The sequence below is a fragment of the Erythranthe guttata genome, chromosome 14, assembly GCF_056151865.1.
Source record: "Erythranthe guttata isolate IM_541 chromosome 14, IM_541, whole genome shotgun sequence".
Taxonomy (NCBI): Eukaryota; Viridiplantae; Streptophyta; class Magnoliopsida; order Lamiales; family Phrymaceae; genus Erythranthe; species Erythranthe guttata.
The window spans coordinates 23397853-23422216 of NC_142546.1; the positions used below are offsets into that span (position 1 = coordinate 23397853).

Genomic DNA, 24364 nt, shown 5'->3' on the forward strand with positions numbered 1-24364 from the left:
GTACTCAAGCATACACTACTCCGTAAATATCTTTTTAAAGAATTTTACTCTGCAAGCATGCCATTTTCCTACATCAGCTAGAAATTCAAACAAGGTCACGTTGTATCTCCAAACGGCAAAGCTGATTGATTCAATGAGGCTGTGTATCTGTTCAAATGCACCCGAAATCTCTCTTGTTAACATCTTGAACAATCCTTCAGTGGGCTCGTTTTGTAGTGGCCAATGCATTTTGGTCAGCTCCCTCCCCCATCGCAGCTCTCTCTTTGATCGAAAATCTAAAAAGGATCGAGGATTTTTCTCATTCCCAAGATACCCTCTATGCACTGGCCTAGATTCTTGCTAAATCCGGACAAACTAGTAAACTCAGAGCATTGATCGATGCCATCAATAGTGGCAAGTTCGTAAACGTGTATGCAGGGTGTTTATGAAACTATTACAAATGTTACCATTGATGAGAATTCGTCGTACATTAAGGAAGCATTCTTTATTGGTCGAAGCTTTTACAGACTCCGACAATTTAGATGTTGCCAAGACTTCGCTTAACGAGATGCGGTCTGACTGGACATTAAAACATTCTCCCACTATGCAATGCCATTATTTATTATTATTATTATTAGAGGTTTCCAAAGATCGACTTATATCATGACTACCGAGTAGCGACAGAATTAGCCGTAATTATCAACTCCTCCAGAAACCACGATGGGGCTCCTGACCAAGTGCTTGCCAGTTTTCTCAACCCAAGTGAGTGAACCATACGTCGGAAATGCATCAATATCACCCCTATAACGAATGTTTAGAGTATAACTCTGCTTCTCGTATTTCTTTTGAAACACTAGAGTCTTTGGCTGAATCCTAACTCTGGTGTTCTCTGGTTTTTCCAGCTTTACTTTATACGTGGCTGCACCATTCGCCACATTCGTGACTGTCCTGTGGAATGTCTGGTTAAACATCATACCTCTTTCGTCATTGTTAAAAACAGCAATGAAAGACGGGTAATTCAGGTCGGAGGATGGGGTCGAGCAGTTGTAGGTTGATCTCGTGATTGTTTGAGTTTCCTCGCGAGTCAAATTCATGGAGCAAACAAGATTCACAAAGTCTTGTGGGGATGCATCGTAAATGAGGCCTGGATCAAGCGCGCGATTAGGATCCACCTGCCCTGATCCAATGCCTAGAGGCGTGGCGTTGCTGTAATTAAACGCCGAGTCCTTGATTGGCTGATTGGTATTATCAAGATGATTGGCAGTTGTCATCATTGCGGATTGAATAGCCGAAGGACTCCAATCGGGGTGCGCTGCTTTGAGAAGCGCAGCTACTCCGGCTATGTGAGGACAAGCCATTGATGTGCCGGACAAGAGATTGTAATCCCTGGACAAGAACAAGTTCTTTCCGATAATCGGTGCACTAATAGTAGTGTCAGGATTGTACGCTGCTAATATCAGCACTCCCGGTGCCATTATATCGGGCTTCAATATGCGGTCGTAGCTTTGTCCAGGGCCTCTAGATGAGGAACCTGATAAGGCTGGAGCAGCTCTCGGCTCAGTCCCTATAATCGTCTGTTGAAAATCGATGCTTGCTGTTGGAGCGGTACTACTCGATGCGTACCTGACCACCTCCACGCTTTGTGCCGGAGTGATTATAGCACCGGGAAATTGAAAATTATTGGATCGAAGTAAGCTGGTGTCTTCGGAAATAACAATAACCGCTCGAACGTTAGAATCCGCCAGATAGCCCCACAGGAAAAAGAAAAATGGATCTTCCTCTGTCTTGTTGCAGATGATTATACTGCCAGATGGTGCTTCTGCCAATAATTCAGTTGAGTTGCAGGCAGATAAGGTCTCGTTGTACACAAGGGGCAAGTTTCTGATTGATGCGCTTGCAGGAAAAGTGGTCCACCCTGTGATGGATTTCCCGTTCCCGAGGATCACGGTGCCACCAAACCACCGATCAACGGTTCCCGATGCGACCACCACGGCCCACGGTATTCCTGCTCGCACAGTCGCGATACTGTAGCCGCGATTTCCTGCAGAAAAACAAACCAAGACACCCTTCTCACGAGCACCAAAGGCAGCTACAGCGATAGGGTTCTCGTACAGACTGGCCCGCCGAAAAGTAATCGAAATTGAAATTATATCAACACCGTCAGCCACCGCCTGGTCGATTCCCGCCAGTACATCCGATTCGTAGCCTCCGCCGAACAGGACTTTATACGCCGCCAGCCTGGCCCGTGGTGCCACCCCTCTTGCGGTTCCGGGGGCGTAACCGAAGAAGGATACTCCGTCGACGTAATTACCGGCGGCAATGGAGGCAACATGGGTCCCGTGACCTTCGTTGTCCCTCGCAGTATCCGGGACAGGGTTATCAGGGAATGCGGCACGAGTACCTTGGTTGAAATATCTGACTCCGATGAGTTTCTTGTTGCACAAAGACGAATTGAAATCTTGGCCGCCTTGGCAACTGCCCTTCCACTTTGCTGGGATTGCAGTCATGCCTTCATCCCTAAAGCTCGGACTCTCCGGCCAAATTCCGGTGTCTAGGATTCCGATTATCACATCTTTGCCGTAGTTAGATGCCGGCCACAATCCCGAAGCAGTGTTGAGTGAGAGGAATTTATAGGAATGTGTGGTGTCTGCTGTGACAACACCATCTTCAAAAGCCGAAAGGAAACCGGGCAACTTCTTTAAGGCTTCCAGTTCTTGTTTGTTCATCACCACACTGAATCCATGGAAGGCATTATCGTAAGTGTAGATAATCTTCGATTCAGATTCGTCGAGTGATTTAGCAGAATTGAGCATGGAAGAATACCAATGATGGTGGCTGGAGAATGCCTTGGGCATGGAGGATTTGTCCATATGGACAATATATGTCGATCTTTCTGCCGAAACATCACCAGCCAACAGAAAAATCGAGACAAGAATTAGAGCAGCTGCCATAAGAGGAAGCTCCATTAATTTTTCAGTAGCTCTGAGTTGTGAATATGGTAGATTGGTTTAGACAAGTAGTTATTAGTACCATTCTGTTATATAAAGATAATTAGTAAGCATTGACGGCTGCTTGCTGACTTTTCTTTGCTATGCCAACCAATTACTTTATATTTTTTGTCTTTAAATTCTGTTGTCATCTCTGCCAGGGCAAGTTTATAATATTGCAAGATAATGCAAAGGGATATACAAAAATCCTTGTGGCATTTATTGTATAATAATAATAATCTTCAATTATTATTGTATTTGTACGTACTTGATATGTTTATAAAGGTGCATGTGAGTATAGTGAGTGTCACTCTCACAGTAAAAAAACTGTAGGGAAGCTTGATGGTTGCACAATTACCGGTCACCATTCACCGACATAAAATGTTAGAAATTTCTTTGGCCGAGTATCCACATGTATGGATATCGCTCTCGACTGTTGGCTAAGGGATTCGAATTTTGGTCAATTAATTCAATAAACTCGGTTGCTCTAACCGCGACAAACATTTTCGTATTAATACCTGTTGGTAGTTTATTCTCTTTAATATTGATATTTTATGATTTTTGCTATTTTACCACCAAGGTGAAATTGGATTGGGCTGATGTGGGAGTTTTATTTTTGTAATTTTTATGGGCTATGATTTTCGCTACGGCCCAATCTTCATATTTTATGACTACCAAATTATAATAAAAATTTCCAATTATTATGAAAGTATTTATTATACATTCAATTTTCGGGTCGGATCCATTACCCGAACCGCATCCGTCAATTTTTTTTCTCGTAACAGAGTTGCAGAAGGGTTTATCAAGGGGTCTCATTTTGAACGAAACTCTCTCTCTCTCTCTCTCTCCTCTCTCTCTCTGGTATGTATGTTCCGTTACTCTTTCTTCATATTCAGGGATTTGATTTCAATTAAACCTCGTACTTGTCTGACATCTCTGTTCATTCATTTTCTGAAGCTGAATATTAGGGGGGAAATAAATAATGTGATTTGATTTGGCTGTAGATCGTGGAGATTCAGCTATGGCATTGCCAATTTCTAGAAGAGTATTGCGTGCTTTTCGTTCCTCCGATTTTTCATTTGCACCAGCTTCTCTTTGTAACAATGGTATGCCGTTTTCGTAATTCTGTTTTCTTCATTTTATTTTTATTTTTATGTGCTGAGCTTCTTCATTGGAATTAGGGTTGCCAATTTTTTTTTTTCGTAGAAGTATCTAATTTCATTCTATTTTTCGTATGAAGCAGCTTCGAGTGGCCGCGTTGGGGACAGCTTACCTCCATTGCAGTCTTCTGTAGCTGGAAAGGTTGATTTTAACATAAACCCTAGCACAGTTCTTAAGATTTTTGTTTCGATTTTTAATTTAGTAATGGTTTTTTTTTTTATCTTATTATTTATTTTCTCTGTTAGAGCTGAATCATGAGTAACTTGCTATCTGTGCCAGGTGTTTGATGTGTGCCGGAGGTATTCCACTACGATTTTGACCCTAAATTCAAGTGAAGGCACATTTCCCTCAAAAGATGTACTGGTTCCTGATCGGAAACTAGGTACGACAGCTTCAGATTTCACATATGAAGATAATCTGAGTATTTTGTTTGAAAATGTTTTTGGAACTGGACTCCCTTTTATCAAGGAGTGACAAAATTAAAGGAAAAAAAATAATAAAAGTAATTCCTATATGAAACTACTCGCTGGGTTTCTTCACATTTAGTTACGAAAATTATGGAAATCGTCCATTGATTATTGTATCGTTGTCGTAGGTCTCTATCAAGACCTGGTTATTCCCGTTACAAATTTTAGCAACGAAGACAAGGGGTTTATGGTATTGGCTGGTGATGTTTTTGATGTGCCAATTAGGAAGGATATAATTCACCGTGTTGTAAGATGGCAGCTTGCTAAAAGGCAGCAGGTATAAATATGATTCTCTACTTGTGTTGTATGTTTTTGTGTAGTTATTACAACTTATTATGTGTGCTTAATTCTTAGGGCACCCATTCGACCAAAAATCTAAGTGAAGTGAGTGGGACTGGTAGAAAGCCTTGGCCGCAAAAGGGTACTGGTCGAGCAAGGCATGGAACACTGCGGGGCCCACAGGTGAGCTCGTCTTTTGCTTATAAGGGTCTTGATTTTTCTCTGCAATAGAGAGTTTGTACTTTGTTGTACTAGGTTAATGTTGTAATCAACAGTTTAGGGGCGGTTGTACCATGCATGGTCCAAGGCCACGTAGCCATGCTATCAAGCTAAACAAGAAGGTTCGTCGATTAGGGCTAAAGATTGCACTTTCAGCTCGTGCAGCGGAAGGCAAGGCAAGTTCAGTCCAACGAACATATTTTAGTATTACATTGGTATTGAACTAATTTAAAAAAAAAATACAATGTGAATGTGCAGCTTATGATTTTCGATGATTTGGAGGTACCTTCACATAAAACAAAGAACATTGTCAACTATGCGAAACAAATGGAGGATGCCAAGAAACTTCTGCTTGTTGATGGTGGTCCATTAAACGAAAAGCTGAAGCTGGCTACTCAAAACGTACATTATGTCAATGTACTGCCTTCAATTGTAAGTCTCGTCTGATTGTTCGTTTATTTACTTGGATGAAATTTATTTCGGTTATTGTATTTGTGTAACAATTGTTTTTTTTTTGGTTATAATGTTTTACAGGGTTTAAATGTTTATAGCATTCTGCTGCACGATACGCTGGTAATGTCACGTTCTGCTGTGAACGCAATAGTCGAAAGAATGCACACTCCAATCAATCGGTAATCAACGTTTCTCCATGCTGTAACCTGAGTTTTCTGGAACTTTCTGGAACAACCATAATTTTCGCACTTTTTTTCTCCCATAATAACCTTTACTGAAAAAACGAAAAAAAATCTCAAACATGTCCGATGGCCTACAATAATTGCTTACGTGAATGAAAGATAAGTTGCACTAATTTTTCCATGAATCCTAATAAACAAATACTGCTACCAATAGTTTGGATAAATCGGAGGGACTGGGTATCGAATAATTCATTTCTCTTTCTCATAACTTATTCGAAGAACGCGGCCATTACGCAAGGTTCTATTTTTTTATTTATTTGTTTTTTATGGGAAAAAGAAATTGCAAAAAAGCCTTTTGTTCTATAGTGTGTACATACATGGTGATGTTGTTTAAAGAGTCTAGACAAATGGTGAGAAGATGCCATTGATGAAGGCTAAGTTGGGCCCCACACACACACACTTGCAATAATATTTTTTGTTCTTTTAGAGAGAGACTTTTTGTAGTTCGTTCATCCACTTTGGTTAAAGCTTAATTTTATGACTTAGAATCCAATGATCCATTTAATTTCTCCAAATACATTAGTTATTAAGTTAATTTAACAAACTGTACTTCATTGACTTGTTTATGAAATTTGTCATAATTATCCGGAAATAGTTAGGTATAAATTCAATCAAGTTTTTTGAGAGGGCAAATTACGGTCATTCCCTCGATGTATGCTTGAATTACGAAAAAAGTTCTTATATTAGAATAATTACAATCATCCTTTCAACTATGTGTTGTTTTACGAAAAAATCTCTTATTTAATAGATAAATTTGTAGCTGTAAAGTGGACGTGTAAGACAATACATAGTTGAGGGGTGTTTGAAATTATACAAACATGAGGGAATTTTTTGTAATCTGAAGATAAGGGTGACCGTAATTTACCTTTTTCATAAGGTAAAATAATTCTTTTTCCCCCATTCGGCGCTGGTGTTGGAGTAAGGGAAAATAAAAAAATAGACGTGTAAGCCAATGCACAGTTGAAGGGCAGTTGTAATTATCCGATTATGAATAATTTTTTAGTAATTTCAGCATATTTGAGGGGTGTCCTTATTTACCTTTTTGATAAGGTAAAATAATTTTAATTTATAATTTTTCCTTATTATTTTTGGCCCATTCGGCGGTGGTGTTGGAGTAAGAGTTGAAAACAGGCACATCTGACAGGTATAGTCATAGAGGACATTTGGTACAAGGGATTTAGGAACACGTGACCCCATAATAATAATAATTAACGCAATCTGTAATATTTATTATTTTATATTTTTTAAATATTATTTTCCTTTTTTCTGCAATGTTTTCTCTCTTTATTTTTGCTTTTTTCCATCCAAAATTTATTTTCATTTCCATCCCAATGAGAAAAAAAGCACGAAGAAAAAGCAAAACACACAAACAAAGCAATGTGCGCCGCTTGCAGCACACACAGACACACGTGGGTGTGTGTGTGCAGATGTATACATACATGCTGGTAGTGTATAATAAAGATTAAAGAGTCTACAAAATATTCGGTATAAATTAAAAAGTCAGTCAAGTATATATTAACGCCCATTTATTGTTCCAATTTCCAATATTGCCATCTAATTTGCTCTATAATGACTCTTAAGCTTATATTTATTTTTTATGTAAATATTTGATATGATATTTTAATTCACCATCCTATATAATATATATATAGTGTGACAATAGCTGATAATCTCTTAAATGACATCGCACTCTCTTGTTCAGTTAGTCCGTCCCTTACTAATTATGATTCATTAAGTCATGTTATATACCACAAATCAAGTGAAGGAGATGTAAGAAAAAATATGAAATAGAGTGATGCCTCTTCCGACTTAATCAAAATTCGATTTCAATTTAAAACACGTGTAATTCGGAAAAATCGAATCCGACCCTCCTTTACTTTCGATAGATTTTATAATTTTCTCATCTCTATTTTATTCCATTTATGGTACTTTTTCAAATTATAAGATACATTCGGTGAATTTCACAAAATGGAATATTACTACTATCAATTTTTTACATGTACATGTAATAATACGCCGATCTATGGTATAAAATTATACCATATATTTCATTACAGGAACACATGACCCCATAATTATTACCACAATCTTTATATTTATCTTTATCTTTCTTTTCTTCTTATTTTAATTTTCCTTTTATTCTTTTATCTGCAGCAGTTTTCATTTCCATCAAAAAAAATCATTTTTCATTTCAATCCCATGACCCATCACTGGAAACTGCTGCGAGGAATCGGCTCATTGATTTGACCTTTTCATTTATACCCATTAATGAAAAATCGATAAATAAATAATAAAAATAAAAAAAAAATGTTTTATTCTCCCATATAATGAATTTCATGGAATTTTCTGAGGGCATAGAATGTGGCCCTGTGGGGGATTATGATTTATTGGTGGGGTGATTTGAGTTAAATTAAAGATTACTGCCCTCCCTCATTAATCCCTCTCCCACCCATCTCTCAATTTTCACACCACCACCACCACCACCCACCTCTTTCATTTCATTCCCCCATCTCATCTCTCCTCTCTCTCTCATCTTTTTTTTCTTTTTTATTTTTAATTTCTTTAATTTTCTCATCCACCCTCTATAATCTTCTGTAAGGTTTGAGTTTTGAGGTTTGTGCCCAATTTTTGTTTGTGAATTCTACTTGTCTGAAGAGGGGGGGTGGGGGCCGGTGGGGGGAGATTTCGATCATCTATCAAAAGTTTTGCAATTTTGTTTCCTTGCAAGAAATAACATTTATTGTTTTGACTGTTTTTGTTTGGCTGTTTACAGGTTTGGACTTTAGATCTATCGCTGCATCTGCTTCTATTTGGCTGGTATGATTCCTCTGATTGATTTTTTTACCTCTCTATTCATTTTGTTAATCTGATACTGTTCTTCCTGTTCTGTTTTTGGGTTAAAAAATTGATCTTTTTGGCTGGGTTTTTCTCATCTAGTTTAATTGTTTCATGGGATTCATCTCTTACCTTGTCTTTTCTTTTTATTTCATGGGTTTAGCATTTTTTTCTCATTTTATTTATTTTTTGATAAAAAAAGTTTATGTGGCCTTATCTTAGAAGTATTTGTGGTTGATTGATGATTTGTATGATTCAACCTTTTCCTTGTCTCTACGAAAGTTTTACAATCTGTAAGTTGTTGCCTCTTTTATTTCCCATTCTTACATTCGAAGGTCACTCGCCGTCAGCTATAAACGGTTTTCGGGTGTATATACATATTTGCAGTGTGGAATTTGGTTGAAAACGAGTTAATCTTTGTCGAGGCTTAGTTCTTAATTGTATGCTGTGTCCTAGCTCACCTTTCTTTTAGCACAGAATCAGTGTCGAGCTGTCGAGATAGATTTTTGGAAATACCGATTTTTCGTCGCTCTGGTGGTTTTAGATACTTGATAATACTATATTAGTATATTATATAGCTTGTTCTTGTTGGTGCTCAAGTTCAGACAAGAACACGCATGATTTCACTTAATTTAGAAACTTGAAGTTTTATTCCGCAAGTTCAGATGGAGACGGAGACGTATGATTTTCCACTGCAGTTGTAATTCTTTCATTTCAATGTTTATGATATTGGTAAGCATTTGTATTCACTCTGAGTTTTGATGCTTACAGATTTGCTGAAGAACAAGTTATTGGGATACTCGATAAATCCAGATTTAGTAACCCTAATGAAAGGGCACAGAGGTCTCGTAACTACCCTACCCGAAAATTTTAGCTTCGATAATGGCTCCACATCATCCGATGCTGCCATAGACACTCAAATGTCGTGGAACACCATGCAGACCTCGTCACAAAACCGTGTACCCGATTACCGAATATCATCTAACGAGGCCAATATGCAGTGGAGTTCGGGCGAAACTAGTTCGAGTGCTGGTTTTGCCTTGACAGAATCTCAATACGACCCATCGAATATTCCTTCATTGGACAGCACCGATGTAAACACAAACATCAATCAGACAGCACAAACACAATCTCTCCCTCAGGATCTTAACATGTGTTCGGAGTTTGGAAACAACGAGGATGAAGACTGCCACGTCATTGAACGGCCGAATACATCAACCGAGAAGATGCCATCGACCGAGAGTGAAAACCAGCCAGGTGCTTTGGATGGTCGGCGAATATCGTGCAAGAGAAAAGAAATCGAACCGAATGTTGGGCAGTCTTCTGGAGTAGGAAGTTCGAACCTTATCACTATTAACGAGGCAGAGCAGGCGAATCCGAGGCTGAGGCTCGGTGTTGGAGGAGCTCTCTCTGCAAACCCTCTTTCTTTGAGCGGCAGAGGATCCGCGGCGGCAGCTGCGGCAGAAAGCTCCCGCCGAAACTTCCGCCTCCGCTTTAACGGGTCCCACCAGCAAGACCACACACCCGGCGGCAGCAGTCCATTTCCGACGGAATCCGATGCTGATGTGTCATCTTCTCGTCATTCGTCGAGACTGGTTCTTCGTAATCGTTTGTTCGACTTGGCTCCATCTCCGCCTGTCGAGAATGGGACACCACAGGGCCCTTCTGCGAGTAGAAACACACAGTCGAGGTGGAGCGGAGCATCGTCCAGCTCAGGAGGCACCGGCGCCGGCAGTTCCGGTGAGAGGGATATTCTCGAGGAATCTACTTCGAGAAATGTGCTCAGAAGCATATCGGAGCACCCCATGTTTGTTCCGGCTAGTGAGATGGGAAGTTCGTCTAGACAACCTACAAATTGGAACTTGGGTGGGGCCAATTCTTCTGCGCCGCCTGTTAGGTCTAACCGGAGCTGTCCACAATACCCCCGCAGACTATCGGAGATTGTGCGGAGATCTCTGTTGTCAACGGCCGGTACTGAGGCTAGCGGCAGTCAGAGCAGCGGCCACGCTGTAAGAGCGAGTTCTTCGGCTGCTGTCTCTGAGGAGGCGGCACTTCCGTCTGGATCGAACTCGAGAGCAGCATTGCTTGAGAGGCATATTGATGGTGCTTTTGGATTGCCTTATTCGCTACGAGGTTTGGCTGCTGCTGGTGAAGGAAGAAGCAGTATGATGTCTGAGGTATATCTATCTATATCTTGTTATACGCACCGCACCTCTTTTTTTTGCGTATTTTTGTGGCTGGAGCATGTTATCATGATTGATATTCCCGTCTTGTTACTGGTTTTGCATGTGGTTGTGGTTTAAACTTGATTGCTTCTAACGTGGATTTATGAAATTTTTTATGCACGTCAATTTCCTTGTGACCAATGCTTTTGATGTGAATTAAAAAGTGATTTTAGTTGTAAATGTAGTGCTCTTGGATTTGGTTTGAGAATGTATTGATTTCTGGGACCTACGACATCGAAGAATTTTCCGTGTATCACTTGATATAATGATGTTACTTTCTCATGATACATAAGTTGCTTGCATAAATTGCAGCTCTCGTTTCAGACAACTTATGCACGCTTCAGTTTAGTCCGTCCCACATTTCCAATACCATTTCGGACAACACAGTTCAACATTGTTCTTTCTTTCTTACATCAAGAACCCGTTATAAACAAAAGCACAGCAATTAATTTACATTTTGCTTTTAGCAGATTCGCCACGTCTTGGATCTCATGCGAAGGGGCGAGGGCTTGAGGGTTGAGGTTGCTTTTTCCTCCCTTTCTTTTTTTTTTTTTTTTTTAATTTTTTTTTTCTTTCAAATTTAATATTTTATTTTTCTCTACTCATCTCCTAGGATGTGATGTTACTTGATCACTCAGTCTTTTTCGGGATGGCTGATATACACGATCGGCATCGAGATATGCGATTAGATGTTGATAACATGTCTTATGAGGTGGGAATGCAAAAAAAAAAAATCTATTTTTTTTAAGATTCCATCTATATATATTTTTTTCAGTTGTCCCGTTACGAATTACGATTTTCAATTCAACTTTTTTCCAGGAGTTATTGGCACTGGAGGACCGCATTGGAAATGTATGCACTGGTTTGAACGAAGAAAAAATAATGGGTGGATTGAAGCAACGGAAATATGTGGCAGTAAGCGCAGAAGACCAGGCTCAAACGGAGCCCTGCAGTATATGTCGAGTACGATTTTTTTTTTTTTTTTATATTTAACTTTAATATTTCATCAAGACTGCCAAAAATTGTCAATCAAATTCCAGTGTAATTATTCGCATTATTTGATGCAGGAGGAATATAATGATGGAGAAGATCTCGGAACCCTCGAGTGCGAACATGATTTTCATAAAGATTGCATCAAACAATGGCTCATGCAGAAAAATTTGTGCCCGATTTGTAAAACGACCGGACTCAGTACGTAAACCGGGACGCATCAAATTCGACCTTGGATAGAGACTTAAGACACACATCCGCTCGCAGCATCACGTAAACCCTGCCCTTTTTTTATTTAAAGATCTTCAGCCGACTCCATAAATTTTAGAAAATAATCGTTACGATCTTCCCTCGTGGAGGGATTAAATTATTGTTTTATTTGTGAAGTAAGAAAGTCGTAAGTAGGCGAACGTTACATTTTAGACAGATCGAAATTCAACTATTTCAATCCGATTATTGTTGTGTTTTTGACATTTGAATTTATAGTTATATACTTCCTGTTACATTTATTTATTTTCTATGCAACTACAAATATATTTCTCACTTGAAAGTGATTATTGTAAAATAAAATTAATATTGTAAAATGATATGTATGTATCTATGTATATATGTATGTACTTATGTATGTACTCAGGTGCGGTTATTGCTGGGGTCAGTAATTTGTATTCATTCGTAAAGATGGGTTGACTTCTACTTCAATATATATATTATTATTATTATTATTATTATTGTTGTTATATATATATTTATAATTTTTATTTTTGTTTTTCCTCTTTATGCAAGTTGGACCCAAATCCTCAAAGTTGGTTGCAATTGCATATACACACACATAAATAAAATATATATACGTGCAACTTTTTCTTCGATTTGTTACTTGATGACATATAGTACAACAAGCTAGCTACTACTAAAATCATTATGATGTAAAATAATTCTAAGTTTATTCATTTATTTAATATTTTTTAAATTCATTCAATTTTTAAAATAATTTATGTGTAGGTGCAAGTTGGAAGTACCTTGGGAATGGTGCTGTTGAAATAATGTAATCTGATTTAGGCTAAGGTGGAATCCAGTTGGATAAGATATCCAACCAAAGTAGAAAATGAACGGTGTGATTGTATTAAATTAAATTAAATGGTCGGATCCAATAAAAAATTACCCTTTTTTGGGAAAATTAAGTGGCCCCTAAAATAAAGTCAAATTACAAAAAAAACTCATATGTTTGAGTAATTACAATTACACGCAATTATAAATTTTCTTATACGTCCATTCTTATGGTATCAAATTTAACAGAATTTTCTCTACTTTGTAGTCGTTTTGTGAAAAAATTCAATTTCTGAAGGACTACAGTTTAATATTTACAAGCCAAAAGAGACACATCTTATCGTCATCTTATTTTAAAATGTGGAGTTCGAAATGGTAAAACGGATACAAAATGAAGAATATTCCACATAATCTAGAAGATTCAACAAAATTTACACCGCAAGGATAAAAGTGTAAAAAAAATCATAATTGAGGGCGATTGTAATTATCCAAACATGAGGGTTTTTTCATAATTTGACATTACCTCAAGAGTAGTAATGTGATAATTAATAGTTTTTCTTTCTCCTGGTACAGTGTATAGTATATAGTACTATAGTAGCATTTATGCAACATTTCATATGGCTAGCTGGATTTACAGCTATTAATTACTCACTAGCAGTCAATTATTTTCTTTTATAGTGGAAAATAAATTTAAAGAGTTAAAACAATTTTACAAAAAGTTAGGGTACTGATTTGCAAATAGTAGAAAATATAGCACTATTAGGCGGGATAAACCAGAGATTAATAAATGCTTTAAACATCAGCTCCTCGCTCATGAACAAATACACAATACGTTCTCTTCTCACACTCCGAAGATCAAAATCAGAAATCAATGAAATGTGCTTTTCTAAATCAGCAGAATTTCTGATTATCTCCCTCTCTCAATTTATAGCAGAAACAGGAATTACTCTCTGAATTTTAGTAATTTTATTTTTTTTGGTGATTTCGAGTTTCTATTGAATCACGAAAAAACTTTGTTTAATTGGGAAAGTTTAGCCAATTTATTGCATCTGGATGAAATGAAAATCCCCAATTAAGTCTAAATCTTGTTTGTGTTTCTTCAATTTTTGTTTTTTTTTCAATCTGATGAGTGTTGGGTGAGTTCATGAATCATAGTAGTGAAATGGCGGATCCTTATGGAAGCAGCGAATCTGAAGATATGTCTTCGTTTCTTCAAATTATTCTACAGAATTCGTCTTCTTCAGCTCCGGCTACTGACAATTCCGCATCTGCTGCCGCTAGCGGCTTGTTTTGCGGCCTCGATGCGCCGGGTTCGATGGCGAAATTTTCTTCCGGCATCAATTTCTCTGATCCCAGAATGTTTTTCGCCGAAGATTCAGATGGAATTAACCCTTCTATCCCCGTTCATAACTCGTTTCCCGGCTGCGAGGTAATTGAATCTAGTTTTTGTTACAGTATTTCGGTAGGTTAAAAATTGGGGTTTTTCTGTATATCTGTAATTTTAACTTTCACCTCTTATTAGGGTTTTTGATGTTATTAATTTAAACTAGGGTGTTATGAAACTTGTCTGAATTTTGAATTTGAATTTTGATTCGGAACCACTGAAATATGAAGGAATCCGAAGCTTCCGATCTTCCATCAAATCCGGCTCTACCACGTTCTTCGAAGAGAAGTAGAGCAGCAGATGATCATAATTTATCCGAAAAGGTTTGGAATTTTCTGATTTAGACTTTTGTGTTTGCAAAGGTTTTTCGACATTTATCTGACTCACCAGCTATTGTGAACAGAGGAGGAGAAGTCGAATCAATGAGAAATTGAAAGCACTTCAGAGTTTGATTCCGAATTCAAACAAAGTATACTTATCTTTTCATCATATTCATAAAAACTTTCACTGCATTGAGTTGTTCTGTGCTTAAAATTTCGTTGGTCTTTCTAATGCTAGACTGACAAGGCATCAATGCTCGACGAGGCCATTGAATATCTGAAACAGCTTCAACTTCAAGTCCAGGTTCTTATTTCGTATCCTCTATAATCTTTAATTACCACATGCTTATGCAGTTTCATATTTTACGAGCTCCATTTAAATTCTGTTTATTTCAATGTTTCAACTTGCTAAGCTGTATGTTGACATGAAGTTCCTTAATAATGCTATCCAATACTAGATTCTGTGTATCATGTTTATATTTCGAAATTTGAATTCTTGACCATAGCTCGTAAAAAAATTCAAGGGTCACTCAACGGATTATTCAAAGTTTGATGCACTTCAAAATTAAGAACTGTATAAAATTGGGATGAGTAATATCTTGGCACCTGTACTATGTAAAATATGTGAATGGAACTCGTAGTGTACAAGCAAGAAACTCTTATGACATGTACACGAAGAATGATATTCGAGTGCAATTAAAGCTGACTTTGAAATGTGAACGGGAAATCGTAAACATCACCTTTTTGCAGATGTTGACAATGAGAAATGGACTAAGTTTACATCCAGGCTATTCGCTCGGATCATTGCAATCTATGTTAGTTCCTCCAGGCGGGCTGGAATTAGACGAGGTTAACGTGTTTAGAGATGCAAATAGAGACAGGGAGAATAACGTCTTTATGCAAAGTGCTATGGAGAATATCAATCTCGGTTCTTCGAACCGGCCTATGCTAGTACCATCCATGACAGCAAACAATACTAATTCAAGAATTCTACCTAGTGTAGTGCCATCTGTGCAAAACCATTATGGACTGCTTAATCATTTGGCCACCTCAAAGGTATTAACTGTTTCAAGATTCGGGCCGGGCTATTATTTATCATAATTATCTCCCTCTCTAGTTTACGGATACCGATTTACATGTCCAAATGCAGGATATTTGTCGGGATGGTCCGGTTTCGCAGCTGCAGTTAGATATGAGTTGCACTGGGAACAACTCATCTTCAGGCATTTCTTCCTAGTACAAAAAAGAGAAGAAAAAAATTAAATAAATTAAGGAGGTGGTGATTATTGAATTTGCAGGTGGATTATATGGACTATTTTCCTTGTAATAATTAAACTTTATTTTTTTTTTCAGTTTATACATGGGCTTTTTTTCGTTTAATGAAATTGTATTTGTAATTGTCAATACTAGATATGATGAGTGATGACCATGGTCATGACGTAACCATATAGAAAAAAATATGAAAAATACCAGATTTGACTAATTCAATTATTCTGTAGGCTAAATTAGGCCCACGTCAAATTACGAAAAAAACCTTCAAATTTAACATAATCTTCTAGATTTCGTGGAATATTCTCTATTCGTAAAAAAACTTCAAATTTAATATAATCTTCTAGATTTCGTGGAATATTCTCTATTCGTTTTGAGTAAAAATGCAGTTTATGTTGCACCACAATTTGATATTTACGAGCCAAGAGACATTTTTACAACCATTTTGTTTCAAAATGTAGAGCTCGAATGTGGTAAAACGAATACAAACTAAAGAATATTCCTCATAATCTATAAAATTCCACTAAATTTAACACAACAAATGTGGACGTATAAGAAGATTAATAGTTGAGGAGGGTAATTGTAACTACTCAAACGTGAGGGGTGTTTTTGCAATTTGACCTTCTTTAAGGGCGTGACGTAATTTAGCCTAGTTTCTATCCGAATATCACAAACCTTTTATATGAGATCATTCTCTCCCAGATTAACAAATGCAGCCAAAAGAATTAACCTCACAAATAAAATCCAGTTCATATCTAACCAAAACTAAAAATCCAAGAAAGATGGAACAAAAAACAAAATGGAGAGGGATCAATCACCAAATAATTAATCCATGTAAAATAAATCTTAGTACTCAATTATTACAGATTACTATTGCATAGAAAGAAAACATATTTTCTGTTTCATTTGTCCCAATATTAAATTACACTGCAAACCATGGTGGGCCCTGTCCCCATTTCTAGAAGTCCTATCATCTTGTACAGCTTGCCACCACACACCCCCCCGCCCCCACCCCCACCACCCCCACCCCCACCCCCGCACTCAATCCCACTGTTGCCTGTGTTGAGTGTTTACTTCTGCTGCTATACATATTTTCTGTCTCTAACTTCACACAGTTTCACACACTCAAATGTGCAAAGCTTGAGTCTTTAGCAGGTCAACAATGGCTGACGGGACGACGGCGCCGGTGGCGTTACTGAACGACGAGCTGTCAAAACGGACCTCAATTTTCGGGATGCATTTATGGGTCGTTGTCGGAATCTGCGTCGGTGCCGCCATCGTCATCTTCCTCTTCCTCATCTCTCTCTGGTTCACCACCTCAAGAAGAAACAACAACAACAAGATATCAACCCACCACCACAACATCAATTCCACCATCCCAAATGTTTCCAGGGAAATCCAGGAAATACGGGTCGACCCGACCAAAACCCCTGACAACAACAAACCCAACCTGCTCCTCCCGCCGCCGCCGCACCGGACACACTCGAGCCCGGAATCCGACCGGAACGAGGACCAGCGAATCCACATTGAGATTGGGAAAGGGCAGCGGATAGCCTACCCAGAGAAGGCAGCAGCAGGCCCGGGTCGTCGGAGCGGCGAGACCCGACCCGAAGATGGGGTGGTGACGGGGCCCGAGGTTTCGCATTTGGGGTGGGGCCACTGGTACACGCTGAGGGAGCTTGAGGAGTGTACAAATGGGTTTGCTGAAGAGAAGGTGATTGGTGAAGGTGGCTATGGAATTGTTTACCATGGGGTGTTGCAGGATAATTCTAGCATTGCTGTCAAGAATCTGCTCAATAACAGGTATATATATTTTATTGCTACTTAGATCCTTATTACAATTTTCAATTTTGTAATTACTAATTTAGAAATATATATACTGTTTAATTTAGAAACCATTGCATCTGTATATAATGAGTTTTTTTTTTAATGTATATTGTTTCGAATTTTGGTATTAACTTGTTTACTGTATTCGATTGTTCGTTTAGGGGGCAAGCGGAGAGAGAATTCAAGGTCGAAGTTGAAGTTATTGGACGTGTTCGTCATAAGAATTTGGTGCGGTTGCTCGGTTATTGTGCCGAAGGAGCTCATAGGTACTCGTAGATTCGTCTTTTTTCTCTTCATGTTTTCATTGTAATATCACTTATGTTGGGATGTTTAATTATACGAATAATCGTATCTTATTTTCAGAATGCTCGTGTACGAATATGTCGATAACGGAAACTTAGAGCAATGGCTTCATGGAGATGTTGGACCAATTAGCCCTCTCACATGGGAAACTCGAATGAACATCATACTTGGAACCGCAAAGGGGTAGTTAATTAAATGCTACTTTCCGATTTGTACATCGAGATTTGTAGAATTAACTATGTTTATGTTGCTTAAACTCGTGCGATTTTCTCAGGTTGACCTATCTGCACGAGGGTCTCGAACCGAAAGTTGTTCATCGTGATATTAAATCGAGCAACATTTTATTAGACAAACAATGGCATGCTAAAGTTTCCGATTTTGGTCTCGCAAAGCTAATCGGCTCCGAAAAGAGTTACATCACAACACGAGTTATGGGAACATTCGGGTAAGTGAGTCGTCATCTATGCGTTTTCTTCTAAACCTAAACCAAATAAATAGAAATGACTCGGCTTTGTTATTTATATTTTCTAGATACGTCTCTCCCGAGTACGCAAGCACAGGTATGCTGAACGAGAGAAGCGACGTGTATAGTTTTGGCGTTCTTATTATGGAAATCATAACCGGAAGGAACCCTGTCGATTATAGCCGCTCCCCAGGAGAGGTAAGTATATATATAATTGATTTGATTGCTCTTCAATATATATACATATATACATATGTATGTATATATATGAGTCAACGTAATATATCAGGTGAACCTGGTTGAGTGGCTGAAAACGATGGTTTCGAATCGGAATGTTGAGGGAGTAGTGGATAGTAAGTTAAGCGAAAAGCCTTGCTCGAGAGCGTTGAAGCGTGCTCTATTAGTGGCTTTAAGGTGTGTGGACCCGAACGCTCAGAAAAGGCCGAAGATGGGGCATGTGGTTCATATGCTCGAGGCCGATGATTTTCCTTTCCGTGATGTAAGTTTTTTTGAGTAAATCTATGATTTTTTGTATGGCCTTTTCGATGTGCGTATAAATTTATTCGATTTTTACGTAATTTGACAGGAGCGTAGAGGTAGGCGCGTAAGTGAAGCGGGAGATAGTAGTGGATATGAAAGCAGTGTACAGACAGACAGGTTTTTGTCAAGAAAGAAAGAAACTACTGATTAAGAAAGAAAGAAAAAGAGTGGTAAAGGTTAGTTTTTCTTGTTGATGAGTTGATATAATGGGAGGCTCATTCTAATTGAATGGAAATGTAATGAAATTGTATTAATCCCTCTGTTTTTTTAATCTAAAAAAGTAATTATGAAATCCTGGAACAAAAAATAATATGGGATTTTTTTATTTTTTATTTTAATTTTATTCCTATTTAATCGTGGCCGACAATAATAGTACTTGATATTTAATTATTTAAATGATAGTTGACCAAGTCCAGCATAGAGAAGCCCACTTTTATAAATGATCGAGAATTTTGATAATATTCCTCCGTCCTTTTTATTTACCGTCAATTTTATGGGTGAAAAAACACGGGTGGGTCTTCTGTTGTCACGTGTTTTTTTTTTTTTTTTTTTTATATTTCTAAAACCCCTAAAGGTAAACCCTAACGGTGAATCTATTATAAAATACAAAAAAGAGACACGTGGCAGCAGAAGACCCACTCGGTGTTTTTTCACCGGGTGTAGGGTCAAACAAATCAATTTTATATTACCGGGACTAGCTGTTGAAACCGTCGGACGAATCGGATTGGAATAAGGTCTTTCGAAGAAAAAAATGATTTTTTTCGGAAGTGAAACTAGTTCCAGTTCCATTAGGAAAAAAATTAGCAATTGAAATTTCGGAAACTAAAATGTAAAAACTTGTTCCAAAAAAAAAAAAAAAATCGGAGTGGAATCGACGGAAATTCAAGGACACAATATAATTAAGTTCTTACGTGTCCTTTTGGTAAGGACAGCTACTTTGACAGCTAAGAATGCGAAAGTAAAAGTTTGGAGTTTTGTGGGGGCATTGCAAGATTTTTTTTTGACTGAGGCGGTTTGAGTCGGGGCAAAACAATGAATTTAAAAAAATTATTTATTTTCGATTAATTATTGCCGCGCTGATTTATAGTGTGGTCGACTGGTCGGTCCCTAACCGCCTCGATCCTGATAAGCGCTTTTTAGAATGATTGGGCTCATTTTCTTTGATACAGGCATAAAAGATGGTTGAATAACATTCAGTCTTGGGCCCTAAACTTAATCAAAAGAAAAACCATTTAATATATTGAACTATTTCACAACATTCATCGGTCTTTGGGCCTAAATTGAATTGTTATCAGTCAGTATTTACAAATACTAATTCATTTCAAATCATGCTGAAATTGCAAATATACAGTTCAGAGGGTTCAATTAGGTTAAATCCAAGTTATGTGGAAAGTACAATGATTGCATATGCATTATGCAAGCTATGAACATATACAGATAGGACTGGGCATGGGTCGATTCTATCGATCAGCCGACCAACTTTTCTTGCCCGATGAACGATAATTAACCGGTCCACATAGTCGGTCGATTGTTTTCAATTTACTCAAAAGTATGTTGGTCGAATAACATCGGCCAACCAACTATAATAGTCGGGCCAATAATAATTTTCAATGTTCAGCAAAATCGAGTGATCAAGTCAAGTAGATAATTGGCAATAATTGCCCGACCCCACCGTACTGTAAATCTAAACATTACATGATCACTTATTAGCGGTTCTCTCTTCTCCACTTTTTATACCCAAACATGAAATAATTAATGTTCAATTATTAAAACTAATTATTGCTAAAAAAATAAATAGAAGGTTCCTCTTATAGTGAAATTCAATCCCATAATTGTTAATTAGCAGACGATCATGTTCTACCTTGTTCAATTCAATAATCAGTCCGTCCGGAAATCCATTTTCCAAAGAGACAAAAATCTGGGAATAAACCTGGTCCTAATAATTTAATATACAGATAGAGTAATGTGATTAACAAGATGCCAAACAATTAGAGACATTAATTAGCATAATTTATATCGTCACATTACTAATATAAATACCCTTGAATTAAACATCAGATATCATATTGTAAAAGAAATTATGGAGTTGATTGCAATTAGACAAGTTTGTGTTGTGTTCCTATGTACAATGTTTCTCTCTCATGTGTTAGGAGAGAGGTCTAGTTATATTGTCCACATGGACAAATCTTTGATGCCTAAAGCATTTGCTAGCCACCACCATTGGTATTCTTTCACCATCAATTCCTTAAAGAAATCCTCCAAATCTCTTCACCGCCATCGAAAACCGCTCGAACTAGTTTATACTTACGACAATGCGTTTCACGGATTCAGTGCAGTGTTGTCAGAAGACGAACTCGAATCGCTTGGGAATTCCCCGGGGTTCGTCTCGGCTTATAGTGATAGAAATGTGACGCTCGACACTACTCATACGTTCGAGTTCCTGTCTCTGAATCCCGACGCGGGCCTTTGGCCCGCGTCGGATTATGGGAAAGACGTCATTGTCGGTGTTATCGACACTGGCGTCTGGCCCGAAAGTCTCAGCTTCAAAGACGATGGTATGACGGAGATTCCGACGAAATGGAAAGGAATATGCCAAGCGGGGCAAGATTTCAATTCCTCGTTGTGTAATAAGAAGCTCGTCGGAGTGCAGTACTTCAGCAAGGGTGTTGGAGCTTCGAATCCAAATATAACTCTGACCATGAATTCCGGGAGAGATACCGAGGGCCACGGGACCCACACGTCGTCTACTGCTGCCGGAAATTACGTGGAGGGAGCTTCGTTCTTTGGTTATGCTTCCGGCACTGCGAGAGGAATTGCGCCTCGTGCACGCGTGGCGATGTATAAGGTGATTTGGGACGAAGGGCGGTATGCTTCCGATGTTCTTGCCGGTATGGACAAGGCCGTCGCCGATGGCGTTGACGTAATTTCGATCTCGATGGGGTTCGATGGGGTTCCTCTGTATCAGGACCCGATCGCTATAGCTTCCTTCGGTGCCATGGAGAAGGGTGTGCTCGTTTCTTCCTCTGCAGGAAACGAGCACGCCATCGGGAGTTTGCATAACGGGATTCCGTGGGTGTTGACCGTTGCGGCGGGGTCCATCGATCGTTCCTTTGCCGGAGGGTTGACTTTAGGGAACGGGGCGACAATCACGGGGTGGACTATGTTCCCCGGGCCGGCTCTCGTAGCCGATTTGCCACTCGTATACAACAAAACGCTATCTTCTTGCAATTCGAGCGTGGCCTTATCGAGTGTTGCATACGGAACTGTAGTCATCTGCGAAAACGGCTTCATTTGGGATCAAATGAATCACGTCTCGATGTCGAAAGCCTCCGCGGCCATCTTCGTGTCCGACGATCCCGACATTTCAACTTTCAGCGACTTTACGTTTCCGGGGGTGGTGATCGGCACTATTGACGCTCCGACCGTGATAAATTACGCCACAAAAGGGTTTAAGCCATCAGCTAGTATCAGCTTTCAGAAGACGATAGTGGGGACAAAGGGGGCCCCCTACGTGGCTTCGTACACTTCACGTGGGCCCGCTCCGAGCTACCCGGGCATTCTGAAACCCGATATCATGGCACCGGGATCATTGGTCTTAGCTTCTTGGATACCAAATACACAAACGGCTTCTATCGGCACGAACATCGCCCTCACTAACGATTTCGTTGCAGTTTCCGGAACGTCTATGGCTTGCCCGCACGCTTCGGGCATTGTCGCGCTTCTTCGTGGGGCCCACCCGGAGTGGACCCCGGCAGCTATCCGCTCGGCCATGATGACGACAGCGAATCCGTTGGACAACACGAACAACTATATCAGGGATTCGTATTTCAACTACGAAACCGCGACCCCACTAGCGATGGGAGCGGGTCAAGTCGACCCGAACCGGGCGCTGGATCCGGGGCTAGTGTACGATGCTGCTCCGCAAGACTACGTGAATCTTCTCTGCTCGATGAATTTCACTTCGAATCAAATCGCCACGATCACGAGATCGAGCTACAAGTGTTCGAACCCTTCTTCGGATTTGAACTACCCTTCGTTTATTGCGTTGTACGCGACGAACCAAACGACGGGCGGTTTGGTTCGGAAGTTCGAGAGGACGGTGACGAATGTTGGTGGTGATAGTGGTTCGTACAAGGTTCAAGTGATTGCGCCGAGTGGATCAAAAGTGAGTGTTGATCCGAGTAATCTGGTGTTTGGTAAGAAGTACGAAAAACAGAGTTATTCCGTTACCGTTGAGTATAACGGTGACAAAAGTGGAGGGGTTACATTTGGTTCGATAACTTGGGTTGAAGATAACGGCAAACACACCGTGAGGAGTCCTATTGTGGTTTCCCCTATGATTCCTGTCTGGTGAATTGTTTGTTTAACTGCAGAATAACTGTAGCCGCCATTATTCTGACATGAAGAAAACGTGTTTTGACTTTTTTGAATGCAAGAGTTGTCATTTATAAATGACAATTATTAGTTATAATTTATAACACACCTACAAAAATTCAAAGCCCCCATCCACTCTTAGAATGAAATAAGTTCATAATATGAAATAAATGACTTTCAATAAATTATGTAAAGAAACGCCGTGAATTAAAATTCTTCCCACATTCAAAACTAGACACTTTATTTGAATATATAGGACAGAGATTTTACTAAAGTTATTGCATATGGGCACGTACATGTGAATTATCTAAGAGTCTTTTTCTTGACAGTTTGGCTAACAAAAATTTCAACATAAGACTGTAATCAAATGTTCGAATTTGAAGAAAAAAAAAATCTCATCAGGACTCGGTACTGGGTTTTGTACGACCTTGTGAAATACATTGTGTGATTTTATACCATGGATTAATAAACAATAACGCACACACTAGTGTGTATGTGTGTCTAGTGGGTAGTTATATATGCAGATCTACGATTTATAATTACATAGTGTTTTTTATCAGATGTAGGATCTCGTAAGACGTCAGTACTGTGTGCCGTGGTCTTCAGACGCAGCAAAAAAAGGTTGAACAAGATTTGGTATTTCCCATGCGTGTGGGGAATTGCTATTGCATGCAGACAGCAGGAATATAATATATATGCCGACAATTGTGGCTTGAAAAGATGGCCTTCTAACGTTAATTAGTGATGAAATAAAGGGTAGGTAGTATTTAGCACAACAAATTTGTGGAAAAATGGGGCATGCTAATTTTAATTTGGTTGCTTCCCAAACCACAAACAAAAAAATGAATTATCTACCCACATGTGAATTCAAACCGTCTATCTTTTGAAAGTCGGTTAACCGAAATATACTAAAATCGCGCCGCATGTAATAAGAAAACTAAATTATACAAGTGCATTGGTAAACTTACGCTCTCTCTCGTATACAATAATCCTAATCTTGAAT

General features: G+C 38.8%; 6 protein-coding genes across 14 annotated transcripts; 5 read left to right on the plus strand and 1 right to left on the minus strand.

Annotated features, from left to right (window-relative positions):
• Positions 1-421: 421 nt before the first annotated feature.
• On the minus strand, positions 422-3205 carry LOC105959244 (subtilisin-like protease SBT3). Its single transcript, XM_012983300.2, has one exon. It carries the CDS (start codon positions 2943-2945, stop codon positions 666-668), a length of 2280 nt encoding a protein of 759 aa, XP_012838754.2. The 5' UTR covers positions 2946-3205; the 3' UTR covers positions 422-665.
• A 476-nt stretch (positions 3206-3681) lies between these two features.
• LOC105959246 (uncharacterized) lies at positions 3682-5900 on the plus strand. 6 transcript variants are annotated; one of them, XM_088814652.1, is made up of 9 exons: positions 3682-3827; positions 3971-4072; positions 4210-4268; positions 4407-4509; positions 4723-4871; positions 4949-5056; positions 5149-5268; positions 5351-5524; positions 5627-5900. In XM_088814652.1, the coding sequence occupies exons 2-9, from the start codon at positions 3988-3990 to the stop codon at positions 5726-5728; spliced, it is 900 nt and encodes a 299-aa protein (XP_088670778.1). In that variant the 5' UTR covers positions 3682-3827; positions 3971-3987; the 3' UTR covers positions 5729-5900. The 6 variants fall into 6 exon arrangements, with proteins under 6 accessions (XP_088670778.1, XP_012838760.1, XP_088670779.1 ...); XM_012983306.2 differs by having other exon boundaries at positions 3718-3827; positions 4207-4268; XM_088814653.1 differs by having other exon boundaries at positions 3791-3885; positions 4207-4268.
• A 1942-nt stretch (positions 5901-7842) lies between these two features.
• Positions 7843-12346, plus strand: LOC105959245 (putative E3 ubiquitin-protein ligase RHG1A). 4 transcript variants are annotated; one of them, XM_088814654.1, is made up of 7 exons: positions 7843-8400; positions 8561-8604; positions 9394-10799; positions 11315-11368; positions 11461-11559; positions 11667-11810; positions 11915-12346. In XM_088814654.1, the coding sequence occupies exons 3-7, from the start codon at positions 9450-9452 to the stop codon at positions 12044-12046; spliced, it is 1779 nt and encodes a 592-aa protein (XP_088670780.1). In that variant the 5' UTR covers positions 7843-8400; positions 8561-8604; positions 9394-9449; the 3' UTR covers positions 12047-12346. The 4 variants fall into 4 exon arrangements, with proteins under 4 accessions (XP_088670780.1, XP_012838759.2, XP_088670783.1 ...); XM_012983305.2 differs by having other exon boundaries at positions 7886-8400; positions 11318-11368; XM_088814657.1 differs by having other exon boundaries at positions 8000-8459; positions 11318-11368.
• Positions 12347-13646: 1300 nt separating this feature from the next.
• Positions 13647-15965, plus strand: LOC105959248 (transcription factor SPATULA). Its single transcript, XM_088813759.1, has 6 exons — positions 13647-14310; positions 14496-14588; positions 14669-14734; positions 14824-14889; positions 15336-15641; positions 15736-15965. The coding sequence occupies exons 1-6, from the start codon at positions 14026-14028 to the stop codon at positions 15820-15822; spliced, it is 903 nt and encodes a 300-aa protein (XP_088669885.1). The 5' UTR covers positions 13647-14025; the 3' UTR covers positions 15823-15965.
• Positions 15966-16778: 813 nt separating this feature from the next.
• Positions 16779-19279, plus strand: LOC105959249 (putative serine/threonine-protein kinase At1g01540). The gene is made up of 7 exons (XM_012983309.2): positions 16779-17657; positions 17843-17947; positions 18045-18167; positions 18259-18429; positions 18516-18645; positions 18737-18946; positions 19034-19279. The coding sequence occupies exons 1-7, from the start codon at positions 17017-17019 to the stop codon at positions 19136-19138; spliced, it is 1485 nt and encodes a 494-aa protein (XP_012838763.2). The 5' UTR covers positions 16779-17016; the 3' UTR covers positions 19139-19279.
• A 1687-nt stretch (positions 19280-20966) lies between these two features.
• LOC105959250 (subtilisin-like protease SBT3) lies at positions 20967-23414 on the plus strand. The gene has a single exon (XM_012983310.2). The coding sequence runs from the start codon at positions 21068-21070 to the stop codon at positions 23339-23341; it is 2274 nt and encodes a 757-aa protein (XP_012838764.1). The 5' UTR covers positions 20967-21067; the 3' UTR covers positions 23342-23414.
• Positions 23415-24364: the final 950 nt, after the last annotated feature.

Bases quoted from the DNA above. Each gene is read 5' to 3' on its own strand.
- LOC105959248 (XM_088813759.1), top strand. From the start codon at position 14,026: ATGAATCATAGTAGTGAAATGGCGGATCCTTATGGAAGCAGCGAATCT. The intron at 14,890-15,335 runs GTTCTTATTTCG...ACCTTTTTGCAG, and splicing joins AGCTTCAACTTCAAGTCCAG to ATGTTGACAATGAGAAATGG. The intron at 15,642-15,735 runs GTATTAACTGTT...GTCCAAATGCAG, and splicing joins ATCATTTGGCCACCTCAAAG to GATATTTGTCGGGATGGTCC.
- LOC105959244 (XM_012983300.2), bottom strand. From the start codon at position 2,945: ATGGAGCTTCCTCTTATGGCAGCTGCTCTAATTCTTGTCTCGATTTTT.
- LOC105959246 (XM_088814653.1), top strand. From the start codon at position 3,834: ATGTTCCGTTACTCTTTCTTCATATTCAGGGATTTGATTTCAATTAAA. The intron at 4,510-4,722 runs GTACGACAGCTT...TCGTTGTCGTAG, and splicing joins GGTTCCTGATCGGAAACTAG to GTCTCTATCAAGACCTGGTT. The intron at 5,525-5,626 runs GTAAGTCTCGTC...AATGTTTTACAG, and splicing joins TCAATGTACTGCCTTCAATT to GGTTTAAATGTTTATAGCAT.
- LOC105959250 (XM_012983310.2), top strand. From the start codon at position 21,068: ATGGAGTTGATTGCAATTAGACAAGTTTGTGTTGTGTTCCTATGTACA.
- LOC105959245 (XM_088814654.1), top strand. From the start codon at position 9,450: ATGAAAGGGCACAGAGGTCTCGTAACTACCCTACCCGAAAATTTTAGC. The intron at 10,800-11,314 runs GTATATCTATCT...TTTTGCTTTTAG, and splicing joins GAAGCAGTATGATGTCTGAG to CAGATTCGCCACGTCTTGGA. The intron at 11,369-11,460 runs GTTGCTTTTTCC...CTCATCTCCTAG, and splicing joins GCGAGGGCTTGAGGGTTGAG to GATGTGATGTTACTTGATCA.
- LOC105959249 (XM_012983309.2), top strand. From the start codon at position 17,017: ATGGCTGACGGGACGACGGCGCCGGTGGCGTTACTGAACGACGAGCTG. The intron at 17,948-18,044 runs GTACTCGTAGAT...TCTTATTTTCAG, and splicing joins TGTGCCGAAGGAGCTCATAG to AATGCTCGTGTACGAATATG. The intron at 18,430-18,515 runs GTAAGTGAGTCG...TATATTTTCTAG, and splicing joins CGAGTTATGGGAACATTCGG to ATACGTCTCTCCCGAGTACG.